We start from the raw sequence: 27489 nt of genomic DNA on the forward strand, positions 1-27489 counted from the left end.
GGCCCCTCCCAATTTGCTCCTCGTTTTTGTTGAAATCTGATTGACTCAGTCATTTTCATCGTGAGCGTGTAGTCTTGTCTCGATTCATTGCAGTGGTGCAATGAAATATGCTGCATCAACTGGTCCCCAGTATGGTCCCATTTGAAAGTAACTGCAGTCAGTTTCCTTTATCAATAGACATGTAAAATGTGCCAAAAACAATATTTGTAGCAGCCAAATAAAAGAAGGGGTGGAGAAGAAATCTGAGAAGGAATTTTCAAAATTGGGTTTCTGAGAGCTAGTACTGATATACACTGAGCGCACACATTGAAGATATCACATATTCAAGTCCAGCTGCAGTCTAACTCAGTGTAGGCCCATAGATGTGGTCACTTGGCAGGTGCTACACCTTTTTTTTGGGGGGTGGGGGGGGAACAGCGTTGAGGGAGGAGAGAGGGAACATTAAAAGAATTTCCGGTGAAGAGCGGGAGATAAAACAGAGGTGACGGGGAGGCCGAGAGAGAAAGAGAAGAAAGACCCACAGGTTCCAGGCAGCTGGTGTAATTACAGAGCGGCGAGCACACAGAGAGAATAGAGAGAAAGAAAAAACAAAAAAGTTGTAGAAGTTGTAGTGCTGGTCTCCACCTCTTCCCTGCCTCTGTTCAGCCCTCAGCACCTGTCTGCCAGCTGGACAGACCTTCGCTGGAAAGTTTCCCACTTCACCTGGACAAGTTTGCTCCCATTATTTTATCCTGAGCTTGGCGGGTTTCCTTGAATCCGTTCCTCATGCTCACCTGTAAACTTCAAATTGAGTTTAATTCGGTTACCCTGGAGTAGTAAAGGACCATGCCTTTGTTTTTTTATTTGCATGTATTAGGAGATTCTTGGGAGAAGAAACCCTCCTACAACCACGCTAACAATCTGACCAGTACTCACACACTAGTTTATTAGTATATTAGGATCCCCATTAGCTGACGCCATGACGCCAGCTAGTCTTCCTAAGGTCCAACACACAATTCACAAAGAATTATATACATCAAACATCACATACAAATATCACTGTATACTCACATTACCCTCTCCAGTGGCTCCCTGTGGCTTTGACAAAAAATGATATAGAAATGAATAATAGCTATTTTTTTACATTTTAACTTTCATTAATCATTGTTATAGGCCTAGAGTGATTCTTACCAATGGCCGCTGGAGTTTTAGATCAAAGTTACTCAAATTAGAGGAAATAGTGCATTTCCAAAATACCAAAATAGTGCAATGAATGAAACTAAACACATGGCCGACAAACCTGAACATTACAATATGTTGCTTATACAGTTAATACTACACAACATCACACTAGTTTGTATGTATAGAAGATAGCCAGATCATGTTAACAGCATCAAATGTGATGACAATGGCAGACGCATTAGACTGAACTGAACCATAGAAAGCTAATAGGCCTCTGTTTGTCTTTGTATGGAGCTGGTTCACAGACACAGAGAGCTGTTGCCTGAGGGCATCATTACTACTGCTGGAAACCAGGAGGATGGAACTGGGAAATCCCATACTATACATACTATACATACTAGACTATGACTTTTTTTCAACATACTATACTGTGACTTTTTCATCACTTTTTGCAACATACTATATTATGACATTTTATCACTTATTTCGACATACTATATACTATGACTGTTTTCGAAATGTTATACAATCACTTTTTCGACATTAATTACTATGACTTTTTAATCACTTTTTTCGACATACTATACTATGATTTTTTTCGACATATTATATAATAATTTTCTTCGACATATAATACTATGACCTTTTTTAGCACTTTTTTTTTTTTAGTGTGAAGAAGCACCAGGTATGACAGATGAAGGCAGACTAGCAAATACAATCCACTGAAGTGGGCTCAGTTTTAATGCTGGAGTGAAGATAATGGTATCATATGAAACTAGACGACCTGCAGTCGGGGTGGATGATTTGGAAAGTCTGTCCCTCTGCCCATAATTTCTAATGGCTGGCTGGTACCCTTTTTCCACCCAAAGTAGAGCATATATGCAGGTATTTTAAGCGTGGGAAAACCTGCTAAAATAGGTGATAGATTCCTTTCCCATTGCCAGTAGATGAGTATGCCTTTCTGTTTTTTTTCTGGTGTGTGACGTTAAATGTCACGACCGTGCCAGAAAATATGTTATGTATGAAAAAAATCTTTTTTATATCTGTTACTTTTTCAGTCTCACTTTTAAACTCAGTGCCGACTAATTTGGAACGATGTTCGAGCGCTGCTCGGACAGAGACGGATATGGAATTTGGAGCTGCCACCACCCTGTTAATCGTCTGAGAAGTAAACAAATCACTGATGAGACGGAATCAGAGGTGATGAGGGAGCAGCAGACAGCACAGAGGGCAAAGGTCAAACAGATGAGGTATGACCTGAAATAGGTGGAAGAGCACCTGAGATCAATATTCAAAGAGATGAGTCTGACACTTCAGTTGGACTTTGCTGATGTCACTTTTTGATAATGTGTAGCCTACTATGTAAGCATCATGTGTGAGTTAAGAAGTAGTTTAAACTTTCTCTCTTAGATAAACTTATACAACGAGCAACAAGCACAGACCCTTTAGCTCTATGGGTGGTAATGTCAGTCTGTCGGTCAGTTCAACTATTAGATGCATTGTCATGAAATTTGCTATATTCCTGTTCCCCTGTAGATGAATTATAATAACGTTGGTGATCCTCTGACTTTCGTCATGCACCATCATCAGGTAAAAAGTTTTATTTGGCCTACACACACATATATATATATATATATATATATATATATATATATCTATAGCATATAGATATAGATATATAATTCCATGTACAATTCACAGATGCAGTGCAATGAAGAGCTGCGACCAATATGCTACGCACCAGAATGGCAAAAATCATGAGTTAAAATCCATAACAGTGTAATTACTTGTTATGCCAGTAGATGTCAGCCTCACACTACATGACAGACAACAGTAGATACAGACTTATAAATACCTGCCTATCCGCTCCTCACACACGGTGGCTCGTTGGTCTAGGGGTATGATTCTCGCTTTGGGTGCGAGAGGTCCCGGGTTCAAATCCCGGACGAGCCCAACTTTTCCTTGAAGGTCTATTGCTTTATTTATTTACAGATGCAATGACACAACAAAACACTACTTTGTAGATAATAACCCACAATTCACGAGCCGGGGGTCACTTCAGTCCCAATCAAATAAAGGATCACAGTGTGTGGTTATAATCAGTGTTAAAAAATGTTGCATCTATCTTAATTAACTCAGAGCTAACACAAACACAACGAAATTCCTTAAAATAGAACCTTTATTATATAAAAATGCTTTTGATACAAAAATGTCACAAGTGTACATTACACAAAGCATTTTTAACTGAGACAACAAATACAGGTTTTAAGGAGTTTTATTGACAGTGGTTTGAGGCGGGGGGCCTACAGCCCTTAATATAAAAGAGTTGTGCTGCTCAGAGTTCCCACTGACACATATAGACTCGCCTTCAGCCGTGTTGTCTGGATTAATCCATCTCCAGCCGGCAGGAGATGTATTAATCAGGCAACAACAACAAGCTCACTGCTGCCAGTTCTAACAGTTCCCCACCTCTCAAAGTGCTGCCTGAGTTTTTTCTATCAGGAAAGTGTGTTCTCTAACTCGGCTCTTCGAGGCACAATGGCCAACACGAACTGTTCTGGGAGACACACACTTGTGAATTCATGTCTACAGTCACCTCTGCTTGGTGCTTGGAGGATTAGAACACACTCACAGATGACAGAAGTGTCCCAGTCTGAAGCTTTCACACTATTAAATGACATAAGAGGTTCCTGTGGGCACACACATTACTGTAATACAAAGATGGCAGCAAAGCCAGCTTAGAGGAAGCCTGGTGTTCTCTTTTGATGACGTGGCAGACTGTTAACCATCTTCCAACTTTGGTGAGCATGACCTGAGGTTGATTTAAACGGCTATACAGTAAGTCTACAGCCCAGGTGAAAAGCCCAAGCAATTCTTCTTCATTTATTTCCTGGAATAATAAGACCTTTGTCTTTTTGTAAGTGCATAAAATGTTATCAGACTTTGTGTTGCTAAGTCCTGTGTTGATAATATTATAATATAATAATAATAATAAGTGCTGGATAAACCCTGTAAACCCAGTTTGTCTCCACACATAGCCGGCTGAATATAATAAGGTACAAAGCCCAAAGCTGGACCACGACAGTGCATGATGAGAATCACTGAGCAGGCCTCAGAGGTGGGGAAATAACAAGGAAAATATGCTGCAACAACGCTTATACTGAAAACCTAATGCCCCCATAGCGCCCCCCTAGATGCTGTGATGTTCAGTAGCCTACACCCCATGATAAAAAAACGTTTTGGACAGAACATGCAGATGATGCTGATGTTCTTAAAGCCATCATGGTGGTAGGACCAAATGTAAAGTGTGTCCCAAGAGTTGACATGGTAAAGACTAACTTACTGACTACAATAAAACCACTTGAAGTTAGTAGTATAGTTGTTATGGCAACAGCAGTGCTTTTTTACCCAGGGAAAATCAATTAATTGTGTCCTCTAGAGGTTCTCAATCTTTTTTCAGCTCACATATGTCCCTTGGAATAATTTGACGTAGCCTATTTTTTACACTTCTATAGTCTTAGTAATGTGAAAGAACAACACAACAGAAATGTATAACAGAGATATGAGACATATTAAACATATGTGCGGATTCTAAGAGTTATAGTTTTGTTAGATTAGAACATAATCTATGAACTATTATAGTAACCCAGTCGCCAGAAAAAAAATGTTGCCAGTACGTTTCTGCAAACCCCGGGATACGTTCAATGTTGACATTTCTGAACAAAAAAACAAAACATTTCATATCAGCCTCATATCACGCTTTAAGAAACAGAGAGTGCCACGTGGTTAATGTTGTGAAATGATTGGTTGGGTTTAGGCAACAAAGCTACTTGGTTAAGGTTAGAAAAAAGATCATGGTTTGTGTTAAAATAATAACGTAACAACACAACTAGTGTAAATAAATAATAACAGTTTTACGTAATGTTTCGTAAAAACCGTAAAGTCAACGTTTACTTCTGGTTCCAAATGGGACCCTGAACTGCGGTCTCCTGGGTGACAGTCCTGTGTTTGTTTGACCCATCAACCAGCCCGCCCACCCTTGGAGGACTTTTGTGCTCTTTATACTTGTTATTATTATACCACGTAACTTTCAATAACCGTACGATAGACTCCATCACTTGCTCTGACTGAATGCAAAAACATCCACATTCAACGTATCCATGGTTTGCAGAAACATACAATACCAACGTTTTGCTGGTGACTGACTGATTAAACTGTGGATTTAAAAAAATATATATATTATTTGTTGAACTATGAAGCCTTTTGTAAAAAAAAAAATGATATGATTATTTAGGGGTTAGGACCCCACTTTGAGAAAGACCAAACAATAATGTGACATTGTGACATTCCCTTGTACTCAACACCTGAACTTGATATTTAAAAAGACATTAGGATGTGGCAAAGATCCAAGACGGGTCAAAAAGTGTTAATCGTGTGAGTCAAACCTTTGACTTTGGGGTTTGCAGTGGGGAGGTTTCTTAAGAGGGAAAGCATTCAAACTCAGGTTCACTATACTGGAGGTGAGCAACTGCACAACTCAAGGCCTCAGTAAGCTTCAAATCAAGTGCTTGTCAGACTGTCTAATGGTGTCTAAAAGCCCTTTTCAAGCCTGCTTATGTGATTGGCCAGGTGCGTAGAGGTGTGGAAGCGGGCATGTCGAGACCACAAAAACACAAAAGACAGAGCTCTAGTAGAGCGAGATGGGGAAGAAGCATCTGAAGCATACTGAGACCTTCACAGTTGATTCCCGGAACAGCTCGGAGTAAAATGTCTCAGCTGGAACTCTTTCACTTTTCTATTTCCAAAAAAGACTCCTTCAAACCAAACAATCAACAGACACAATACAGAATGATCTACACACACAAAACAGAAATACGAATAACAAAAGTTGCTATAAGAATAATTTGTTATTAACTGTAAAATAGCTTCATGATCTACTGTCAGTATGAGAGTGGTAATTTTGGGGCTTTCTGTGTAATTATAAGTCATAGTAACTGATATGGTATGTACACAATAGCAGCAAACAGACTTTTGGTAAACGGGACGATGAGGGTAAAGAAAATGTGACGGAAGAGGTTCTCAGATTCACAATGAAAAGCATTCACTTCTCTCAACTCAATCATTGACTTCATTACACATATGTACAATAGCTTTACATGTTGATATTCATTTGGTATGTTGTAGTCACACGTGGTGATTTCATGGGATAAAGGAGGGACTGTTGGCAGATTAGTCTCTTTGTCTCTTGGTTGATTGGGGAAAGCTCTGCCCACGTTCAACTAGAAGGAATTCACTATTTGAAATGTAGAAAAGATTTCACACTCTGATCTTGGCCCTATTCCATCCATCCACTCATTCATTCATTCATTCATACTACGATTTTACCTTATTCCCTACATCAAGACAAACATTCACATGTGCTCATGTATGTAGCTGTCCCATCATTCACCCATTCACTCATCCATCATTCACTCATTCATCATTCCCTCATTCATCATTCACTCATCCATCATTCACTCATCCATCATTCATCCATCCATCATTCCCTCATCCATCATTCACACATCCATCATTCACCCGTCCATCATTCACCCATCCATCATTCACCCATCCATCATTCACACATCCATCATTCACCCGTCCATCATTCACCCATCCATCATTCACTCATCCATCATTCACCCATCCATCATTCAACCATCCATCATCCACCCATCCATCCATCATTCACCCATCCATCATGCTCTCATTCATCATTCACTCATTCATCATCCACCCATCCATCATCCATCCATCATTCTCTCATCCATCATTCATCCATCCATCATCCACTCATCCATCATTCACTCATCCATCATCCATCCATCATCCACTCATCCATCCATCCATCATTCACTCATCCATCATCCATCCATCCATTATTCACTCATGCATACATCCACCCATCCATCATTCACTCATCTATCATTCACTCATGCATACATCCACTCCTCTATCTGTCCTTTGTTCTGTGTGGAGCTGTGGATCAGCCAGCGTGAATAAAATAGTAAAATAATTCCTCTCTGATTTATTTTTGTTCATATTATTTTAACACTATATACAGTCCCGCCGCTGGTCTGCCAACAAGGACGCTGTGAGGAAGGAGAAGACAAATGGTGTGACTTTTTCAGACACCAGTGCCTACTGGGAACTCTCCCAGTGGGTGAGTTCAATGCTGACGAGTTCAGAGGAGGGCAGCAGCAGCAGCAGCAGCAGCGTCGGGCCAGGAGTTGGGCTCACTGTATATTTGGACAGATGGACGTCTTGACATTTTGGGATCAAGAGGTGGCCCAGCAAAGGAAGTTTTCTTCTTCTGATGGAATGAACATTTGAGAGGGAGCTGCTAGCTGTATTCACTCATCATCTCCTTTTTGTGCCTTTATGAGCGAGTGAATGTTAGAGCGAGACACACGGAAGACAGACGTAGAACTGATCAGATGCTGGTCACCCTGAGAGCTCCAAGATGACTGGAATGATGAAATGACCAATGTGGGTTTGTAGGGACCTTTGAGCAAGGCACTTGAGCCTAACCAGCTGATATAAAGCAGCACGTGTGAGCCGGTCAGGGCTGGAAGTTGGCACATGACTTCTTTCCCTGGTAAAGTGGGCCAGACGAGGCCAGTTCTTGTAGCGAGTGGACTACATCCTTCCTCACGGGGCTCCTGGGGTCGTTGGAGGGTCACGAGGAGTCGGTGCAAGGTGAGGGAGGAGGAGGGCACAAGTGAAAGTAGGAGCGCTCGGTGGAAGGGGACGGGGGGCAGCTTTCTTCGGCCGACAGGTACTGGGAGCGGGGGGTGGGGGGCGGAGGGTAGGGGTCCGAGTCTGAGTTAAGGTCCATGTAGTACTTGTTGTGTTTGCCGTGGCTGCCGTGGCCCGTGGCCTTCCAGCGGCCCGCCGATGACGCCAGCCCAGCCGGCGGGTGGTGGGGGGTGTAGTCGCTGTCGCAGACGTCGGTGCTGCAGGGAGTAGTGGGTGGGGCGGCGCCGCGGACTGGGTGGTAGGGTCTGATGGGGGAGGAGACACAGAGTTGGTTTAGATCAGGGTTCAGGTTCATTCGTTCGGTGAGAGCTCTGTAAACTACTCAGTGAAGACACACAGACTGTACTTAATGTCTCTGATGACTGGCCAGGAAGTCCAGTCCTTTCTTTTTACTGTAGCTATCACAAAGATACAACTGTAGCGGTGTTCACCTGAGGCCTGTACTACGAAGTGAGTTCAACATACCCAGGGTATCTCCTCGTTATCTGGCTGCACTAACCCTAACAAACGAGATCCCGCTAAGCGGTCCTACGACGCTGGTTATCAACTCGGTAAATCAACCCAGGGTTTCTCAGTCTGGCTACGAGCGTGTTCACATGAACGGGGCGGTGTTTGCATCATCTGACCAATCACAGACATGGACAAGTCTACTGTCAGCAGACAGACCAGCAGAGCGGCACATTTTACAAAGGAAGAGTAAACTATATTAGACAAATATGAACACTTAATCAGACTAAAAGTAACACAGTTGAAGCTGCCAAATGCAGGAAGGACAGCTGGCAAAAGAAAAAACTCCCGATGTGTGAATGCGTAAATTAACAGATTTATTAATTTAACGGAACACTCAAAAGTCAGATATAGTTGTTTAGATATAAATAGCTCTAAAAGTGTAATGGATGGATGGATTACACTTCATTATGCCCATTAACAACAATGCGTCGTGTGTGACCATTTCATCCTTCTTTCAGTTGCGTCCCCATCTCCGGCGGTGTCAAACGGACTCAAGACCAAGTAAAAAAAATAAATATAAATATATAATTCAAAGCAGTAAACACCCCCAGCATAAATCCAGTCATCCTTCCTGCATTTGTCAGTTTAAACTGCTTTGTTTTTAGCCTGGATTATGACTTAAACTTCTTCACATGTGTGTAATATTACAATACAATCTGCGCACTAAGCATTGATTGGTCAGTAGGCGGTGCTTCTTAGTGGCGATCTACCCCGGTAAGAAGTGAACCACCTTCGTAGGACTGAAAACCCTGAAGGGTTAACCCTGAAGTTACCTCGCTAACGCCAAATCCTGCTTCGTAGTACAGGCCTCTGGAGCCCTCCCATGCTACACTAATAGTCTGAATACGATCTCATGTAAGCACATCAATCGGCTAAAATGAATTTCAGTTTGAAAGATCTGGTTATCCCAACCACTCCATGAATTCAAGTTGCCCATGTGCACACTCATTTACATTTACCACGTTTACACTGCTGATTGGAGGAGAAGCTAATTTAACTTCTTTTAACGTATTGTTGAGAATGATAAAATCATCTTGTTACACACTGTCACACAGTGTAATATCTTCTGTATCAACTTGTTCCAGCTCTTCATTGTTTTTTTATGACTGCAGTGCACCATTCCCTCAAATGGAAATATTCTACATGTGTGTGCATGATTTTAAACACATTTACATGTGATATCGAGCAGAATCTACTGAACAGCATGGGTTTGCAATGCAATGAGTAAAAGCTCCAACAGTAAAATAACAACAGAGCAACCCTTGATGCCGCTGCATCTTTGTCAAATGGTGAGATGGATACGATCTGTGTGAAACCGTGTGTGAGTGTGTGTTACCTGTATGATCTGGTGGTGGACGGACTGTTGGAGGAGTAGAAGATCTCTGTGTTGTAGAGAGAGCGGTCGGTAGCCGGGGACGGAGGAGGGTTCAGGATCTACAAACAGAAAATACCCCGGTGTTATCTGACTGTGGACAGGAAACGACAAAAACAGTGTGCACAGTGTGTGTTTGTGTGTGTGTGTGTGTGTGTGTGTGTGTGTGTGTGTGTGCGCGGACCTGAGGGTAGAAGGCTCCCTTGGTAGACGATGAGCTGCTGGATGAGGCTCCAGTCACATGGTTCCTGTCATAGAGAGGAGCTCCACTGCTGCTGCTGCCCATCAGGCTGACTGAACTCATCATGGACTTCCCACAGGAAATACCTGCACACAGCAGTTCATATTTTACTACTCGATATTGTGATATGAGACTAGATATCGTCACAGATTTAGATATGGTAATAAGTGTTGTCTTTTCCTGGTTTTAAAGGCTGTATTACAGTAAAGTGATGTTATCGTCTGAACTTACCAGTCTGTTCTAGCTGTTCTGTAATTTTCCGTTACACACTTAGTCATTATATCACATTACTGATGGATATTTATCAAAAATATCACTGTCTAAATAAAAAAAAAAAAAAAAGCACCAATAGTCAACCCCACAACATCGATATTGAGGTATTTGGTCAAAAATAGAGTGATATTTTATTTTCTCCTTATCGCCCTGCCCTATTTTACTAATATCATAGGACTGGGCAATATGGCTTGTAAATAATATCTCGATATTTTCATATTTTCTCTAAAATAACATAACTGTTTGATCTAACCCGTATACACTTTTACACGCAACATGTATAAGATGCTTCACTTCTTCTGCTCTCTCCATTCTCTCTCCATTCTCTCTCAATTCTCTCTCCAGGCTCTCTCCAGGCTCTTTCACTGTTCCCTACTTCCCTCCAGATACTATAAAACGTCTGATCTTACCTTGGAAGGTGCCATGCTGCGAGCTGCTGGGGGCGATGAAGTTAAGGGGCACATGGGGCGTACCACTGATGTACTCATGAGGAAAAGTTCCACTGGGGCCTTTGTAGCGTCGACACACCACACGCTGGCAGACAAAATAAGCTCCCCCGATCACAAAGACGAGCAGGATGATGGCGATGACTGGACCGATGGTGTTAGGGCCAGTGTTAGGGATGCCACTGGAGGGAGGAGACACATACTCTAGAAACACAAACAAAGGACGCAGAGTCAGGGGACAAGTACTCGACCGGAAACAATACATGAGTGCTTACAATATAGTGTGTTGTGTGAGTATTTCAATGCTTTTTACCACAGGCGAGCTCATCTGATCCATCGGGACAGTCAGAGTAGTTATCACACTGTTGTTTCTTAGTGATACACTGGTTGTCACCACAGCGGAACTGGTTAGGAGGGCAGATTGCTGGAGGGGAGCAGGAAACAGAGGAGGAGATCCTTGTCACTTGTCTAACTAATGATAAGGTCTTGTAATGCAACATGTTCAAAGAAAAGCCTCCAGTTTCATGTGATCAACAGTTACCCAACATACCCCGCAATTAAATAGAACTGAGACAGCATTCATTTGATTATTTACACCTGTGCTTTTCCCACTGTCACATGTGAAGATCAGCTTGAAGGTTGCTGAAGGTGTTCTATTAAACACATGCTTAGTACATTTGATTAAATATGTGGTCATGTCTTCATTTGCACAAATAAGTGCTCGCCAAGAAATAAATCAAAACGAGGGCTTACTTTTAACAACACGGGTATAATAATATGTAAACATTATGAAACAAGTTGCACATAAGGCGACATTTTTAGTCTCTGGCCCTTCATATAACTATATATACGGTACTCCGTGTGACCTCAAGTTACTTCTACTTTACTTACTACTGACAGCACAGTAACAACTGTACTCTATCAATGCTAAGCCTATCATAAATCTATTTTTGGCGATTTTTCTGCTTCCGACGAATAATAATAAAAGATAATCGAGATAAAATGATCGTCGTGTCGCATTCCGTTTCACAATGATGCTCTTGTTGTTATAAATCCAGCATACGCCTTTCCTTTACAGCGGTGAGCTTTTGCCCCGCTTGGCGGGTCAGGGACGGCTGGCTGGACCTCGCCGGGCGCATTTCCTCCACGGTGCGACGGCTCAAGGTCAGCATGGAAAGGCCGGCCGCGAGCTTTACAGCACCCCTCACCCGGACCTCGCTGCTTCCCGTGGTCTTAGTGGACTTAATGCTCACTGCGCACTCTCTCCCTGCCCCCGGCACGACAGTAAACCGCGTAGGACTGTCCTCAGTGCGTGGTCTGCGGCGATGTCGGCAACCCAACCCAACACGGACCCTGTAGATTTTATTTCTAAATGCATGAAATAAATAATCGGGATCTCAATATTGACCAAAATAATCGGGATTATGATTTTTGCCATAAGCGAGGAGCCCTAATTTATACATTTGTATGATGTTGAATTTCATCAGGTATGTGCACTTTTTGGGATGTAATGGTGGACGTTTTTTGATGAACCTGATGGATAAGAACTCTTCACACCTACACAGTCCTCACTGCAAGTAAGCCCATACATATGAAGAAACAAGTGAAAGGCCGTTAGGAGACCCAGAGCCTGTGAGCTCAACACACTATTGTGATGTAAACTGCAGGCAAGATCTCTTTATGTAATTGATTGGATGTGTGGATTAAGATGCTGCCTCTTAGAGCCATCTGCTGTCATTCTGTACAGGAACACTGAGCTGATTCTGACCTTTATTTCTACAGTATGTATTAGTCATAGATCCACTTCGTGGATAGTGTAGGAGCTAAACGCTCCATGTTAACTGAGCTAAAATTCACAGCTTCAGTGTGTCTCCGCGTGAACCTACTTTCACAGTCCTGCTCATCAGAGTGATCGGCACAGTCAGGTTCACCATTGCAGCGCCGTTGAGCATCAATGCAGCCTCCTTTATCACACTGAAACTGGAAGGCCGAGCAGACGGGACAGTTCTCCTCATCGCTGCTGTCGTCGCATTCGGGGAAGCCGTCACAACGCCAGGCCATAGGAATACAGTCGATCTCCCCCGTGGAGCAGGTGAACTGCTCTGTGGAGCAGGTGGGAGGCTCTGACACAGAGAGAGTGAGGAGGCAGCATATGTTCACAGTGGGGAGGAGGAGAGGAAGAGGAGAAAAGGGACAAAGAAGAAGAAGCTGTGAGATGAAAGGCGTGAACACTGAATTTCAGGAAGCCACAGAGATCAGAGCTGGCAGCGTGGGAGCATCCTGGCACAGTCAGACTGAAATTTCCCGCCGAAAACTTTCGTCATATTGTATAACTATGTGACTAAAACTAATAAGCATTTTCGTCTAAAGATAATAGTGTAGGTTGGGCTGTAAACACAAGCTGTGGGAGCCAGCATGGCGAGCATGCACAGTGATTAATGAAACAGACAATCAGCATCTCTTCTTGTCTGCTGCTTCTATTATTTCACCATGTAGTTATAAACCGACGATAAAGCAAAGCAGGCAGGTCAGTTCATGCCTGGCAGCGAATGTGTTTCCCCCGCTACACATTGACATGAATGCACCATAATCCTGTTGTTGTGTGGTTTGTTGTTCACCTCCACAGTGCAGCAGGTCCTGCAGTAACACCAGGTGCATGGGACAGGAGCAGCGAGGAGTGCCGTCACCCTTGGCGATGCAGATGTGAGAACAGCCCCCGTTGTCACGGGAACAAGGGTGGGATGCTGGAGAGAGAGGAAACATTTGTCACACACTTTGCCGCCAAACCACTACCTTTAGCAGAGCCCTACTACTAATATAGGCCGTTGCAATGAACTAATGAGTGTATACGGCAGTAGCTAATGCTGAGAGCCGGAGGCAGAGGTCCATACCAAACTCCTGCGGATCCATCTCTTCCACAGCGTGGATGGAGGTCAGGTAGGATATCCGTCCTTGTATGCGTGTGCGTCCATCTCCGGACAGTTTGTCCACCCTCTCTATCATCTGCTGCTGCCTGTCGATCCAGTACAGATGATCTCCAAGAACTGTCAGCCCCATCGGCTGGAGGATGTTGGAATCCTGGAGGACAATGCGATTTGCTCCTGAGGGAGGGGAAACAATGTCATAATAATATGAAAATAGTATATATTACTGACCAATTCAGAAAAAGCTACTTAGTTAGCTACTATTTTGAAAAGGGGCCTTTAAATCAGCCATTCTCTCCAGTGGGCCGCGGCCTCAGATCGCCATCTAGTGAGCCGCGGAGGCAGAGGTACTAGATTATTTTTTTATTATTATTTAGCAGAGTAGACCTAGAGTGGACCTAGACCCAGAGCCTTTACGATTGCAGAGGAGCTTATTTTGCCGAGCGTTGTGGATATGTGCCGAGAGTTTCTTGGGGAGGCCGCTGCAACCAAACTTCAGTCAACACCACTCTCAAATGACACCGTGAGCAAAAGAATTGTTGACATGAGTGATGACATCGAATGCCAACTTGTGGAAGGAATAAAGGCAAGCCCATACTTTGCCATACAGTTGGACGAGTTGACTGACGTTAGTTACCAAACTGAAAGCAACTTTGAATGCTACTCTGCGTGTCAGCCTCTCATCCATCCCACCACGACTTCATCTCATTATTTCCCAGAAGCAAGCCCAAGTGTCCCACTGAGGGTAAGCAGAATATTTATTTTGGTCATTACAGCTGACAGTGGCATAACACATATCTACAGCCCAGTTTATTTTTTTCTCTTTTTTTGTCAAGTTGTGTTTTTTTCTCATATATTTGGGAAGACGGTCCTCGGAAATGTTTTAACAATCAGAAATGGGCCTTAAATTGCAAAAGGTTGAGAACCCCTGCTTTAAATGATCTTTTTTAAAGAATTACGATCTAGATAAGCACAAAGCAGATGTAGCCGACGATGATCGAAAGACAAAGAATACTGAAAGATGAAAATAATAATGCGGTTATAATGTAATTCTTGAAACCCTCTCTCCACTAAGTTCTGAGGCTCTTAATTTACTACCGGCCTAGTTATACTCACAGAGGAGAAACAACAACAAAACTCAGCAGCCATTCTGACATTCAACTTGTTTATTGAAGTACGGGTCAAAGGCCATGATGTCTGGTCTCTCCCCAAAGACTCAGAGAGCGGTGGAGACCACACACTAAGACTGATGAACTGATGATGAAAATCAGAATGAAACTAATTCTGCCATTAAAATGTACATTAATTAATATGCTATGTTTAACTAATCATCTGAAAAGAACTGAAATCGTGTACAGGTGGGAGCTCAGCAGGGAAGGTTTTTATGACTACCCCTCGGTATACCACCTGCACTGCTTTGAGTGATATACAAACTGTGAATAAGACTAAATGAAACATTTAATACAAATTTAAATAATTTTATGTTATAAATCAAAACCTTCCCTTTATATTAATCACTTGGTAAGATCTTGCCAGCTTAAATATGGATTATTAATATATATATATATCTTTAGTTCTCCCCACTTCTATCCATGCTTGTGCTGTTTCCATAGCAGGACTTATATATTGCAGTGAAAAACTGATTGGTGTTCATAGGGTTAAAATGTGCAATAATATGCTAATTATTAAATTTGTTTCATTTGAATTGTTTCTGTTTATGGTAACTCACCTGTCAGGTCACTGCTCTCGATGCGTTTGAGGTCGGCATCAACCCAGAACAGTTTTCCCAGTTTATTGTCCAGAGCCAGAGCTACTGGTCTGATCAGACCGGTGGTGAACAGAGACTCTCTCTCTGTCCCGTCCAGACTTGCTCCTTCGATCTTAGCCGAGCGCTCCTGCACTGTGGTGAAATACATGTACCTGCAGAGGGGGACACACACACACACACACACACACACACATTTATAGAGGAAATTGCTCACAGTGTACAGAGATGCCCCAGTAAGTTCACAGTTACACAGTTCCAGTCACTAATGAGTACAACAGAAGTTCGTGGAACCAAGCATTTGTTTTGTGGAGCTAATAAAAATGAGCTCACCCTTTCTCGGCGTTGACCACGATGGCCCGCGGCTTGTCGGTGTCGTCCTTCAGGACCACACCGACGGTGTGTCCGTCCATCCTCTGGACATTGATGCTGTTGGTTGTCTCACAGGTCCAGTAAATATGGCGGCTATAGGGGTCCAGGCTCAGGTCATGGAGCTGGTTGTCCACTGGCTGAACAGTGCTGCTCACTATCATGGACGACTGGAGGCACAAACAGTCATGGGTTTAACGTTTGACTCATTTTGAATTTAGTCATGTGAAGTTTTACGTACTGCTCTCTCTATCAATCTGCATCGGTCCACCTCTGATAGGATGGAGGTTACTCACTGCGCAAATTAAGACCAATATATACAGTATATTGCAATGTGTTTATTTATTTACTTATTTACTTATTTATGCATACATCAAATTCATTCAATGTGATGTTAGAGGGTTTTCCTCAACTATACAGTACGTAAAGTTGGAGTGAAACTTGTGTCACTGGGCCTCAGAAGAGCCTTTTACAGTTTTTTATACTGTTATTAAGAGTCTGCATCTGTTCATTTGGTCGTTGGGGGCACTACAATTACAGGCATTTAGTATCAAACCAATACAGCTGCGGTATATATTTCATTGTTATTATTATTATAATAGGGGAGAGGAGAGGAGAGGAGACGAGAGGAGAAGAGACACTTAATGTGTGACGTGTTGATGTGTTGAGGAGCTACAGCCAATGAGAGCACAAGCCTCGGGTTGAGGGGAAACCTGGGGGAGGGGTCACCTGTCATCCAAAAACTTGAGGAATTCAAAACTAACAGCTGAATTTAGAGCATTTTATTTTACAAAAGTACAGAATGATTTTTTCTTTTTATAACTGTATTGAAGCAATTTTATTAATTCTAAAAATAGTGCAACGTTGAATTACATCAAATTCATTGATATTCGTTAAATTTCGAATATTTTCTTATGAATTGTTGACATTTTATTCATCCACTACATGATTAGACACTGGATCCTCTGAGGGAATTTCTTTTGGTGGCTGCATCCTTCAAAGGAGGATTTACTGGCCTACAGCAGAACACCATTATGACTGAAGGGTAGGACTCATTTACTGCTAGTTTGAGTTTGTGTTTCCACGATAGCAAGCAACTGAGTTCAAGGAGAAACATGTACATGTTAGCATCCATTTAGGTATCATATGCTGTCAGTGTGTGTGTGTCAGGGTGAGGTTCATACCATGGCTCCGTCGTCTCTGGCCCTGCGGATGTTCTGTCGTCCGTCCAGCCAGTAGACCAGCCGGTCCAGCGGATCGTAGCCGACGGATCGGACGTTCCTCAGGACGTGGATGGGCAGGATGATGTCGGGACTCTGCTCTCCCAACACCATCCTGCTGATACTCGCCTTCTGACTGAAGAGCAGGAAACTAGAGGGAGCTGCAGACAGAGAGGCGGAGAGAGGATGGAGAGAAGGAGTGAGCAAGCTGAGCGGACACAGCGTCGCTCACACGGGGAGGTCTGAAATTTGCTCGATGCATATTGTGAAATATAAACACGCAGGGTCAAAACACAGAATGCGAAGCCTAAAAACACACACAAACACACATCATTCCAACGGAGCAGCTGAAACCGCTCAGCATGATGGTCCCAAGAGCTGAGGAAGTGTGGTAGGTCTGGGAACAACACAAGTATGCTCGATTTCACAGTCTGTGTGTAAGTGTGTGTGCGTGCACGCGCAGACATTCACATAGTTTGTGTGTTGGCTGTTGAGCAAGAGGCAACCTTTAAACGTTTACTTCAGTCATTTCTGTTCCATTTGTTCTTGACTCCCAACTAAAGCTGCTCGGCAGCAGAGAGGCAGGGGCCGAGTCCATCAACAACACACAGTCACCTAACCTGACCCGCCAGATGGGTTCATTACACAGAACCATCTGAGAAGCCCTCATTGGAAACTGTTTGGAAAAGGGCAGGCACTTTCAAAAACTACTTTGAGAGGATGAACCATCTGTCAATCACACTCTTGCCGAAGCCAGTCGGGAGAAGAGCGAAAACCTCTTCCATTGAGAAAAGCCTTCAGTGCCGTTCTTTGCTCTTCCTTCAATGAAGAAATACTCTCCAGTTCTGATAGAACTGATGCAGCATCTACGCCATTGTTGTTTAGAACAAACAGTCGCCTCTCTGTGCCGTCACACACACACCCGAAACACGCCCGTAGCCGCCAGTAGCTCCTCACAGGACGCTGATTGGTCCGAACCACTGTGGTTTGGACAAAATTATTTGAAGCCTAACAAGACGGACTTTCGTGTGATCTCGTGATATCTCGGGAATCCTGCTGCCGTGCAAGATAAACAATCACTCACACACATGCACAAATTTCCACACATCTAACTGTTGATGTTCTGCAACTCAACTTTGAAGTGTTTTTAATACCTAAACCTTTAAAGGAGCCGGAAAAAAATCTCCAGAGAGGTGAAATGATTTAGGCCTTTTAGCAGCCTGTAATTGTAATTGTTGTCAATGAGATTGAAGCATTTTGCACGCTGCTTTTGCATTGCTGAGCGCCTCGCGTTTATCCGCTCTGTGTGCCTCGCGTTTTTACAAGAGTGCCCTGAACGCCTCGAGTTGAAGAGTGAAAATATCAAAATAATTAGTACACTGCAACAGCATTTTAATGTTAAACTTTTGATTTTACCTTTAACTCCCAGGAAAGAAAAATTAATTATATGCCCCTCTGGTGTTAACTTGGCGTGTGAATCTCTGGCATCAAATAATATTCATCTGTTTTTATTTATTTTTGCTCCTGCTTGATTATTTCTTTCTGTTAGTTCTCTCCATTTCTCTCTCCTTCTAATAATACATATAAAATATATAATATAATACACACACAGAATGATGGACACTACTACTAGTGAATAGGACAGTTTGAACAGGTGAGTTTTGAGGTGGGATTTGAATGTTGTGATAGTGTCAGACTGCCGGATGTGTGGAGGGAGGGAGTTCCAGAGCTTGGGAGCAGTGCAGCTGAACGCCCTAGCACCCACGGGTGCTGAGGTGTGAGGTGGGGGTGGTCAGAGAACCAGCTGAGGATGAGCGCAGGGAACTCACTGAAGGTCCTTTCAGACACAACGCGACAATGCCACCACTGCACTCTGAAACCTGTTATTTCCAACGGCTTGTGCCGCACCACGACGGCTTTTCGCTGCATCGAGCAAAGCCCAACTTTGGGCTCTGTCTGACCAGGACCTAAATCTGTTTCCATACATAAAGTAGCCTATTTCAAGGACTTCCTACAATCTCTTAGAACTCACTTTGTTCGTAGTAATGCTGTGACCTTCCCGCCGTATTGTGTCTTCTTTCAGAATACTTGCATTACATTCTATATATATATTACAGAAGGGATGTTTCTCATTAGTTTTTACAGCCAGTCCTGGGATTCAACTCAGTGGCCATCTATTCCCTTCCCTTCTATTGTGTTTCTCTCTGAATCCCAGCAGCTCTGTACTTACAGCTACAATTTCGTCCATCAGGGTTCAAAGTGTAGTGGGAGGCACAGCGGCACTGGGCACCAGCAGGCGTGGCCAGGCAAAGATGGGCACAGTTGCCGTTGTTATGGGAGCACTCGTTGGTGCCCTCCTGACGGGAGGAATGGAACACCAGGATGTCCAGCATCAGCTCCAGCTGGCCCTGAGGACACAGTGATGGAACAGCGGTGAAGTTCAGTATCTCTGGATTGAATATATTGTGACACATAAAATAAACTTCCAAGGTATTCAGTGTCTCCCCCAGATTTGAATGAAAGTCTCCTAAACAAATTAGGAGCACAATAACAGTAATCAATATAATTAATCAGAATCAGAATCAGAATCAGAATGGTGTTTATTGCCAGGTGTAAGAGGTATACACTAGGAATTTTCTTTGGCTTTGTTGGTGCAAGACAAACAGCATAATAACGAATAGATAAAACCTTCGAATAAAATAAGAATAAAATGTACAATTTACAAAATAAGCTATAAACAAAAATAATAAAATACAAAAATAATAATAAAAATAAAAATAATAATAATAATATTATAATAATATATAATTAAACTGGTTCCATACCTGGAGCACCACAGTGCGGTTGAGTCCGCTGCGTTTGTCTGCCCGTTCAATACTGCGCAGGTTAAAGTCCGTCCAGTAGATAAAGTCCCGATACTGAGTCAGACCGAAGGGGTGAGGGAGGTCGTCTACTATGATCTCCCTCTGGAGGCCTGCAGAAGACATGACAACAACTTCATCTTGTTGTCAACTACCACATCATCATCCAAGCATCAAGCAAAGCTTCCACCATCATTATAGATTTGTATACAAGTAGATGGAGATTAGGTGTGTGTGTGTGTGTGTGTGTGTGTGTGTGTGTACATCAAAGGGATGGGTCATGATTTTCGAGCAGCATATGTAGTGCAAAGCAAATTCACAACAACTTTGGAGTCAGGATTCACTCAAATGACAGCTGGCCTGATGGTGGCACTAGAGGAAAGGTCATAACGCCTCCTGAATCAATTCCCATTTGTTTCGGTGTGAGAATGTGAACAGCAAATCTCACGCAAATCCAGCCATTAGTTTTAGAGATTAGTCTGGCAAAGACAAACAAACGAATAAAGAGACTGAGGCAGTAAATGATACTCATGGGTGGAGTAAGAAATATTGTTAGAAAGCATTTGTTTTTATTTCCCCCTGTCCCTGAGGATTACTGTCTATGAATACTCTGGTAGATAGACAGGTATTCTCTGGACATTATTCCACAAAGTCAGCATCAAATATTCAAAACAAAACCATTCAGTGGGGCTTGCCAATATTGACAATAACATAATTTATTTGATGAATGGATTTCCACTTTGTATGTATCACATATTGCAATTTAACAATCTTGTTTTGTCCAAATAATCTTAACTCAACGTTCGCTTACAAGGCCGAGAGATGCCTGCACATACATCCATCTGTACATCCATCCATCCATTCAGCTAAGTATGTGTGTGTGTGTGTGTGTGCCATAACGTGTGCAGTGAGAACAACATTACCCTACGAGGGCAAGCAGTACCCACCACTTTGTGTGTGTTTATTATTGAATTGTACATTTTTATATCTACAAAGAAATTAACCATATGCCTGTTATTGATGGACAAAGAATATGAGGATAGCTGATTGTGCCACACTGCTCATGCATGGTAACTGCCTGCTTGATAAGAGGGTTGGTGCGTGTGTCCAAACCTTGCATGTTGGTGCTTTCAATCATGCACGTGTCCAGGTCAGTCCAGTAGAGTCGATGGTCGACATAGTCAATGGTCAGTCCGTTGGCCCGGCCCACTTTATCCACCAGTGTTGAGATGGTGCTGCCATCCATGTAGGCTCTGGCTATACGAGGCCGACCACCCCACTCTGTCCAGTACATGTAGCTGCGGAGACAAAACACCGTTTCAGTCTGGGACACAAGCGCAAGATCTCCATCTCTGTTTGTGAAAGAGTTATGAAAGAGTTACAGTGGCTTCCCCCAAAATCCTTCCTTGTCTTCTGATCCAATATTTATTTAATTGGATCATCTGTTCCAGAATGGGAACCTGTTTCCACTTTGTAACATTTGTTTTGTTAAGTTCTGTGAACGAAGACAAACTTGTCTTTATTAATGTGTGAGCATGGGTATGTGATCATGAAATGACATCAGATGCCTCCAGGCACTCGTGTTAACAGCTCTGCGCCATGACATCATCACAATACCACCAAGTGAGTGACATGTGCTGGGGAGTTTGACACGCTGGCACAGGTACTTAACGCTCACACAAACACAAACACACACACACACACACACACACACACACACACACAAACACAAACACACACACACACACACACACACACACACACACACACACACACACACACAAACACACACACACACACACACAGAGGCAATGAGAGTGTCTCGTGGGTGTTTTGGCCGGGGATGAGCACTGATTAACATACAGGTTTAATAGCATCATCCCTTTCTCGGCTGGCTGTTGTACCTACATACCAACACAATGACATCGCTATACTCTCACTGCCTCAGACAGAGTGAAGAGACATGCTACATGAGGTCATTGGCACAAACTCACACCCTTGAAAAACACAGACCTCCAGCATAATACAGGTGTCTGACGGTGACTCACTTCCACAGGGCGGCTCCGCAAACTGCTCTTATCAAATGTTGAGCGGTTTGAAGCCGCAGCTTTGTCATGCCGTACACTGCACGGTACTTCATACACTTGCTTTCACATGCACAGTTTGACCAATATGTCCACCAGCTTTTGAAATGGTTTAGTTCACCCAATCTCACCCATTGGCTGGGTCCAGCGCTAGTGACCGCGGGTTGTCCAGTGAGCGTGGGTTGTCCAGATCCTTACAGACCAGAACTTGCCGGTACTGGCCGTCCAGCCGGGCCACCTCGATGCGGTTAGTGCCTGTATCCGCCCAGTAGATGTTACGACCCATCCAGTCGACTGCCATGCCCTCTGGGTAGTCCAGTCCAAACTCTATGACATGCTCCACAGAGCTGCCATTCATATATGCTCTGCTGATGGTCTGAGAGAAAGAGAAAGGTCATGAAATTACCTAAATAAGTAAACCATACATTTTTATAGAAACACACATATACAACTACTCATTTAAATACTATTTCATAAATAAAATAGTGTTTGTGTTTAACTTAAAGGTATAATATGCAAGGATTTCCTTAAAAAAAACAATGTATAGACTGATACTAAAACAATCCTTCTCTATCATCACTGATGCCCTACTAGCAGTGTGTGGTGGTGTCTCTTTCTACAGAGACTCTGCAGTCCTCTGCCTGGATTTTCTCTTTTCTTCTTATGCTGCTTTACTCAGGACGAGGCTGGGCTTCAGCCAACAGCCTTTGGGCCCCACGTGGGGGTGTAACCCCAAGCCAATAACAGCGCACACGGCGTGCAGCCCATTCAGGTGTGTCACGCCCCTCCGCTTCTGACCAAGGCACAAGCAATAGGCTATACATCGACGGGCACAGGTCCCCCTTTAGATGCTTTGTGGGAACGGGTTTGTAACATCGCTGTGAGTTCCCCTGTTCCTCTGTCTCTCCTCTGCTGTGTGCAGTGGCTGCTGTGTTCTGCTATCAGTGTGAATGTGTGTCAGTTTGATCGAGGCACCGCAACCAGGCAGAGAGGACAGCCATTGAAATTCAGTACATCTCTACAGCCCAGCCCACCTTGGCCTGTATGTCTGTCCAGTATATTCTCCTTTCCGAGACATCGAAGTCGAGAGCGGAGGCCTCTTTAACTCCCGTCAGAGGAATGGCCACGTCGTTGCTGTTGGTACCCAAAGAGATACTCCTGATGTTGTCCCTGAGGAAGAAATAGTATTTTGCACATTTAATGCAAGTTAGGACCTCACCAACACCAGTTCATACACACATTTGATGCTGTTCATGGTTGTAGTCAAAACCGCTTAAGCTGAGACTGAGAAGTCCAAACTTGAGCAGTTTTAAGATCGAGTTGAAACGGGTATGAACCAAGTCAAGACTGAGACAATGAAAGAGTTAAAGAAACAAAAACTAAACAGTGGCCCGTTCAATATTCTTCATTGACTTACTGTTGGTGAGAGTTCGCTATGATAAAACAATGTAACACTAACATGTCTACGCAGCTTCAGTCCGCCGTCTGTGTCTACACAGGATGTGTTCGGGGACAGTATTGAGTGTAGGTCAACCGTATATTGGCCCAACATACAATCACTGTAGTTCGTACGTGCATAAAACATAAGAAAATTGACTAAGAGTAAAATGCAAGCCGTAAGGTGGCCGTGCGGTGGTTAGCACTGTCGCCTCACAGCAAGAGGGTCGCAGGTTCAAACCCGGCTTGGGGCCCTTCTGTGTGGAGTCTGCATGTTCTCCCCGTGTTAGCGGGTTCTCCGGTTTCCTCCCACAGTCCAAAGACATGCAGGTTAGGTTCATTGTTGACTCCTAAATTGCCCGTAGGTGTGAAAGTGATGTAAAAAATACTTTTGATTTTCAAAATGTATGATCATAAAAAGTCTTAAAATGTCTTGTTTTTAGTAATAGTCTTAAATTGTGAATGTAAGCGTGAATGGCTGTCTGTCTCTATGTGTCAGCCCTGTGACAGATAATGGATGGATGGATGTTACGTGGCCTGTGTAGATAGCTGAATTGCTTAAAATAGAAGCGTATTGGTTTTGGTCAGACATGAATGAGACCAACAACAGAAACAGAGACGGAAAAACGTTTGTTAATAGTCACAACCACTGGCACAGACCAAGACTAGGAGTCAAAATACCCAGTAGACCAAGTCTAGTGTCTGAGATATCAAAGTTTGAGATAACAGAAATAATGTCTTGAGACTGGAGTACTACCGCCCTGCAAAGAGGTAGGAGTCTCACCTAGGAAGCAGGAAATGGGAGTTCACCTACTGTATGTCATTCAGGTGTTGTGAGTCCTCGTTCTTATCATTTGTTTATAGTCATATTTTTAAAAATGTATATGGACAACATGAATGCATACAGTATGTACTCGTAGCAGGTAACAGGAACAGTAGAACAATGAGCAGGTGTCTTTAGCTCTACTGCAGGTTGACCGGTAGGCGTACCGGTTGGTGAAGAGCAGGAAGGCCTCAGGCACCACACAGGTCTGCAGGTCTGAGAGCAGCTCCATCCCCATGGGACAGGCACAGTTGACAGCCTGCCGACACCAGAAACACAGATGGCTGCATCCGCCGTTGTCCACCGCACAGCCATTTGTACCTGGACACAGATTGAAAGAGGGGAAAGTCTTAACACTTATTTCACAGCAGCGTTTTACATCTTTTTCTTATTTTCTTAGTTTTGCTCAGCATGTTTGCTGTGAAACCATCTGAAGCCATCTGTCCTCCTTACCGTACGTCTCTGTCACTTTAGTGGCCTTCAGCCCCATTAAATCCGGCAGCTGATCGATGATGATCTCTCGTACAGCCGTGGCTTTGTGGACCCTCTCGATGCTGCGTCTCTGCCAGTCAGTCCAGTAAATGTAATCACCCAGCAGAGTAAAACCAAAGATATGAGGCAGCTTGTCCTCCAGCAGAGTCTGTCTGTTACTGCCATCCACGTTGATCACCTGAGACAGGAACAGAAAAAGGAGACGGGGAAACTTTTAGAGTTTTTCCAAGGCTAGAGTGCACATTAAATACTCTTTTCTTACAGCCTTACATCCGTCATGGTCAAAGCTACGGTAGAATATAATAGTTAAGCTTTAACTGACGGAGAAAAAAAAACCTGGAAAGGTAAAACACTTCCTCTGATGACAACTTTACTTAAATGTTATGGAGCAATACACCAAATCTACCAGCTCCGTGGTTGCTATTCTGGAGCTGATCCCTGACCTTTGACCTCACATGGGAGGGGTCCATTTCCATCCAGGGAGTAATGATACATGGGTTGTGGGTAAAGAAGCTGGGAAAGTGTTGGAAAGGGAAGAGAAGAGCTGGAGGAAACAGGATGGAGGGAGATACTGACTGATGAGTCAAAAAGAAAAAATAACTGGAATGTCCAAAGGAAGTTATGTGTCCAGATGTGTACAAAAACATCGACAGAGAAGGACAAATTAATGAAGACACCAGCTGAGGAAAGGGAACTCCACCATTTTAACATAAACATTTCTTTCTCTGCCATGAGAGGCTTAATGTGACGATCGGCTGAAAATTCAGCTTGACGGGCTCATCGGCGCCAGATCACAAGAAGCATACAATGAAAGACGTGGTCCTGCTCTTTTTCAGTACAGTGAAATGTGAATGAAAATTGAGAGCAAAGACCACCTGAACTTGATTATTTGAAAGAAAACTGAGTTTGTTGTTAATGTCTCCATCTGGATGGAAAGTCCGGAGGACCAAGAGGGCGCCAACATTTAGAGAGCTCAATAGGACACGTGCAGCAAGAAGAGAAATTAAAACATAAAAAGCAAACAGAGGAACACTCTGTAAAAAGCTCACAACACAATGGAAACTGTTTCCAGGATACACTAAAAAGTGATGCACATGCACAGGGACACACTTGTTGCCATGGTTTATGAGGTCATCGTCAGGTCAGTGGTGTTGGAAAATCACCTAAAATGTAAGTTTTGTTTGGCTTACTCTAACATTATAATAATAATTAAAAAGCTAAAATGTTTCTTCGTGTGCTCGTGTTTTGTCTATTTGCGTGTGTTTTCTTAATTTGCAGTGCATTGAGCTCTCAGGGCCGCCTCAGTAAGAAAATGAAAAGAACAACTTAACCACTTTAAAAAAAAAACACTGCAAATGGGCAAAATACAACAAGCAAGTTTAGAAATTCACCAATTTGACAACACATCCGTGGCATAAAAACATTTCTGCAGATACAGAAAACGCACGCAAAAACAGCTGTGAACAGAACTGAGTTACAACACAAAAGAAGTTCCTAGGGGAAACACAGTCTGACAACTACAGCTGAAATGATCAGTCAGTTAATTAGTGAGTTGATCGGCAGTGAGTTTCAACCCCCCCCCCCCCCCCCCCCCGGACCTACGATACCTGCGCTACTGTAGAAAAACAATTACCGTCACGTTTTCAGAATTTTGCCATCGACTTGGTGGGTACTGAAGTATCGGTTCTTGTGACTTCCCTTTAAGATTTAAGACACAATAAAGATATTGTTGTCTGTCCCGCAGCCACTTGCTTCACCCACATACCGAACAGCACAAAACAATGACATAGTCATGTGCTGTTTGTAAAATACAGTGGAAGCACGCGGAGGAACCTAAAGCCCTCATAAGGTTAGGAGTTGGTTCCCAGGACGGGATGACAGCTGCTCTGAATCAGAGCTCCATAAACATACAATTATTAATCATTACCATTGTCAGTAACAGATGGAGAGACAATATTCTGTCCACCAGAAATGTCCATGCTGATTACACACAACACCAATACACACGTAAATGCAAAACACACAATTTCTCGCAACTTGTTTGTGTGTGTGTGTGTGTGTGTGTGTGTGTGTGTCTGTGTGTGTGTGCATACCAGTCACAAGGCATCTATTACTAGGCCGTTGAAAACTGATACAGGCACCCCTGCCAACAAACCCCCCGCTGTGTGTGAGGTTGTGTGTGTGCATGTTTCTACGAGCAGAAAGTGAGAGCTGCAATTGACAAGGCTGCAATTAGAACTTGTGTCCAGCCCTCCTCCTCACCGCCTGTGCTATTACTGGACTGGCGTCGACTGAAATAGACACACGCTTTTATTTTAGACACACTACAGTCATCTGCAGCCTGCGCAAGGGTGTGTGTGTGTGTGTGTGTGTGTGTGTGTGTGTGTGTGTGTGTTTGCCACACGCTGCCTGAAATTCTTCATCGTGCCATGCCAGAGATTTCATAAATGGAGGAAAATCTGATGGACAATTTGTGACACTATACTGTATGTACACGACAAACAGATGCATTAAAACTGGATGTTTGGAAATAGCTTAGTGCGGTGCATAGGGATGGTAATTTTTTATTTTTTTTTAGCGGATAACCGACCCTCTTTAACCGATTATTAGCTGTTAACCGACAAGATTAGTGCGTCGCATGCAGCGGTGCGCCAGCTGCAGTGTATGAGCACAACAGAGTCCCCAGTTTACTTGTCCGGGAGCATTAACTTAG

At 43.3% G+C, this 27489-nt stretch overlaps 1 protein-coding gene and 1 non-coding gene across 2 annotated transcripts in view; one reads left to right on the forward strand and one right to left on the reverse strand.

Moving 5' to 3' along the window:
• The first annotated feature begins 3042 nt into the window (after positions 1-3042).
• trnap-ugg (transfer RNA proline (anticodon UGG)) lies at positions 3043-3114 on the forward strand. The gene has a single exon. It is a non-coding gene; the product is annotated as a tRNA-Pro (tRNA).
• Positions 3115-3325: 211 nt separating this feature from the next.
• Positions 3326-27489, reverse strand: part of lrp5 (low density lipoprotein receptor-related protein 5) — a 70518-nt gene continuing 46354 nt past the window's right edge. Inside the window, exons 12-29 of the mRNA XM_074631573.1 lie at positions 24738-24954; positions 24452-24605; positions 23059-23194; positions 22156-22400; positions 21054-21238; positions 19905-20053; positions 19310-19487; positions 17044-17240; positions 15824-16029; positions 15455-15645; positions 13693-13902; positions 13420-13545; positions 12688-12924; positions 11115-11225; positions 10766-11005; positions 10026-10168; positions 9806-9903; positions 3326-8204 (exon numbers count right to left, since the gene is read on the reverse strand). Coding sequence (XP_074487674.1) covers positions 7880-8204; positions 9806-9903; positions 10026-10168; positions 10766-11005; positions 11115-11225; positions 12688-12924; positions 13420-13545; positions 13693-13902; positions 15455-15645; positions 15824-16029; positions 17044-17240; positions 19310-19487; positions 19905-20053; positions 21054-21238; positions 22156-22400; positions 23059-23194; positions 24452-24605; positions 24738-24954 — 3348 coding nt within the window. The 3' untranslated portion in view covers positions 3326-7879. The remainder of the gene's footprint in view (positions 8205-9805; positions 9904-10025; positions 10169-10765; positions 11006-11114; positions 11226-12687; positions 12925-13419; positions 13546-13692; positions 13903-15454; positions 15646-15823; positions 16030-17043; positions 17241-19309; positions 19488-19904; positions 20054-21053; positions 21239-22155; positions 22401-23058; positions 23195-24451; positions 24606-24737; positions 24955-27489) is intronic.

Source organism: Sebastes fasciatus, chromosome 4 (genome assembly GCF_043250625.1).
Source record: "Sebastes fasciatus isolate fSebFas1 chromosome 4, fSebFas1.pri, whole genome shotgun sequence".
Taxonomy (NCBI): Eukaryota; Metazoa; Chordata; class Actinopteri; order Perciformes; family Sebastidae; genus Sebastes; species Sebastes fasciatus.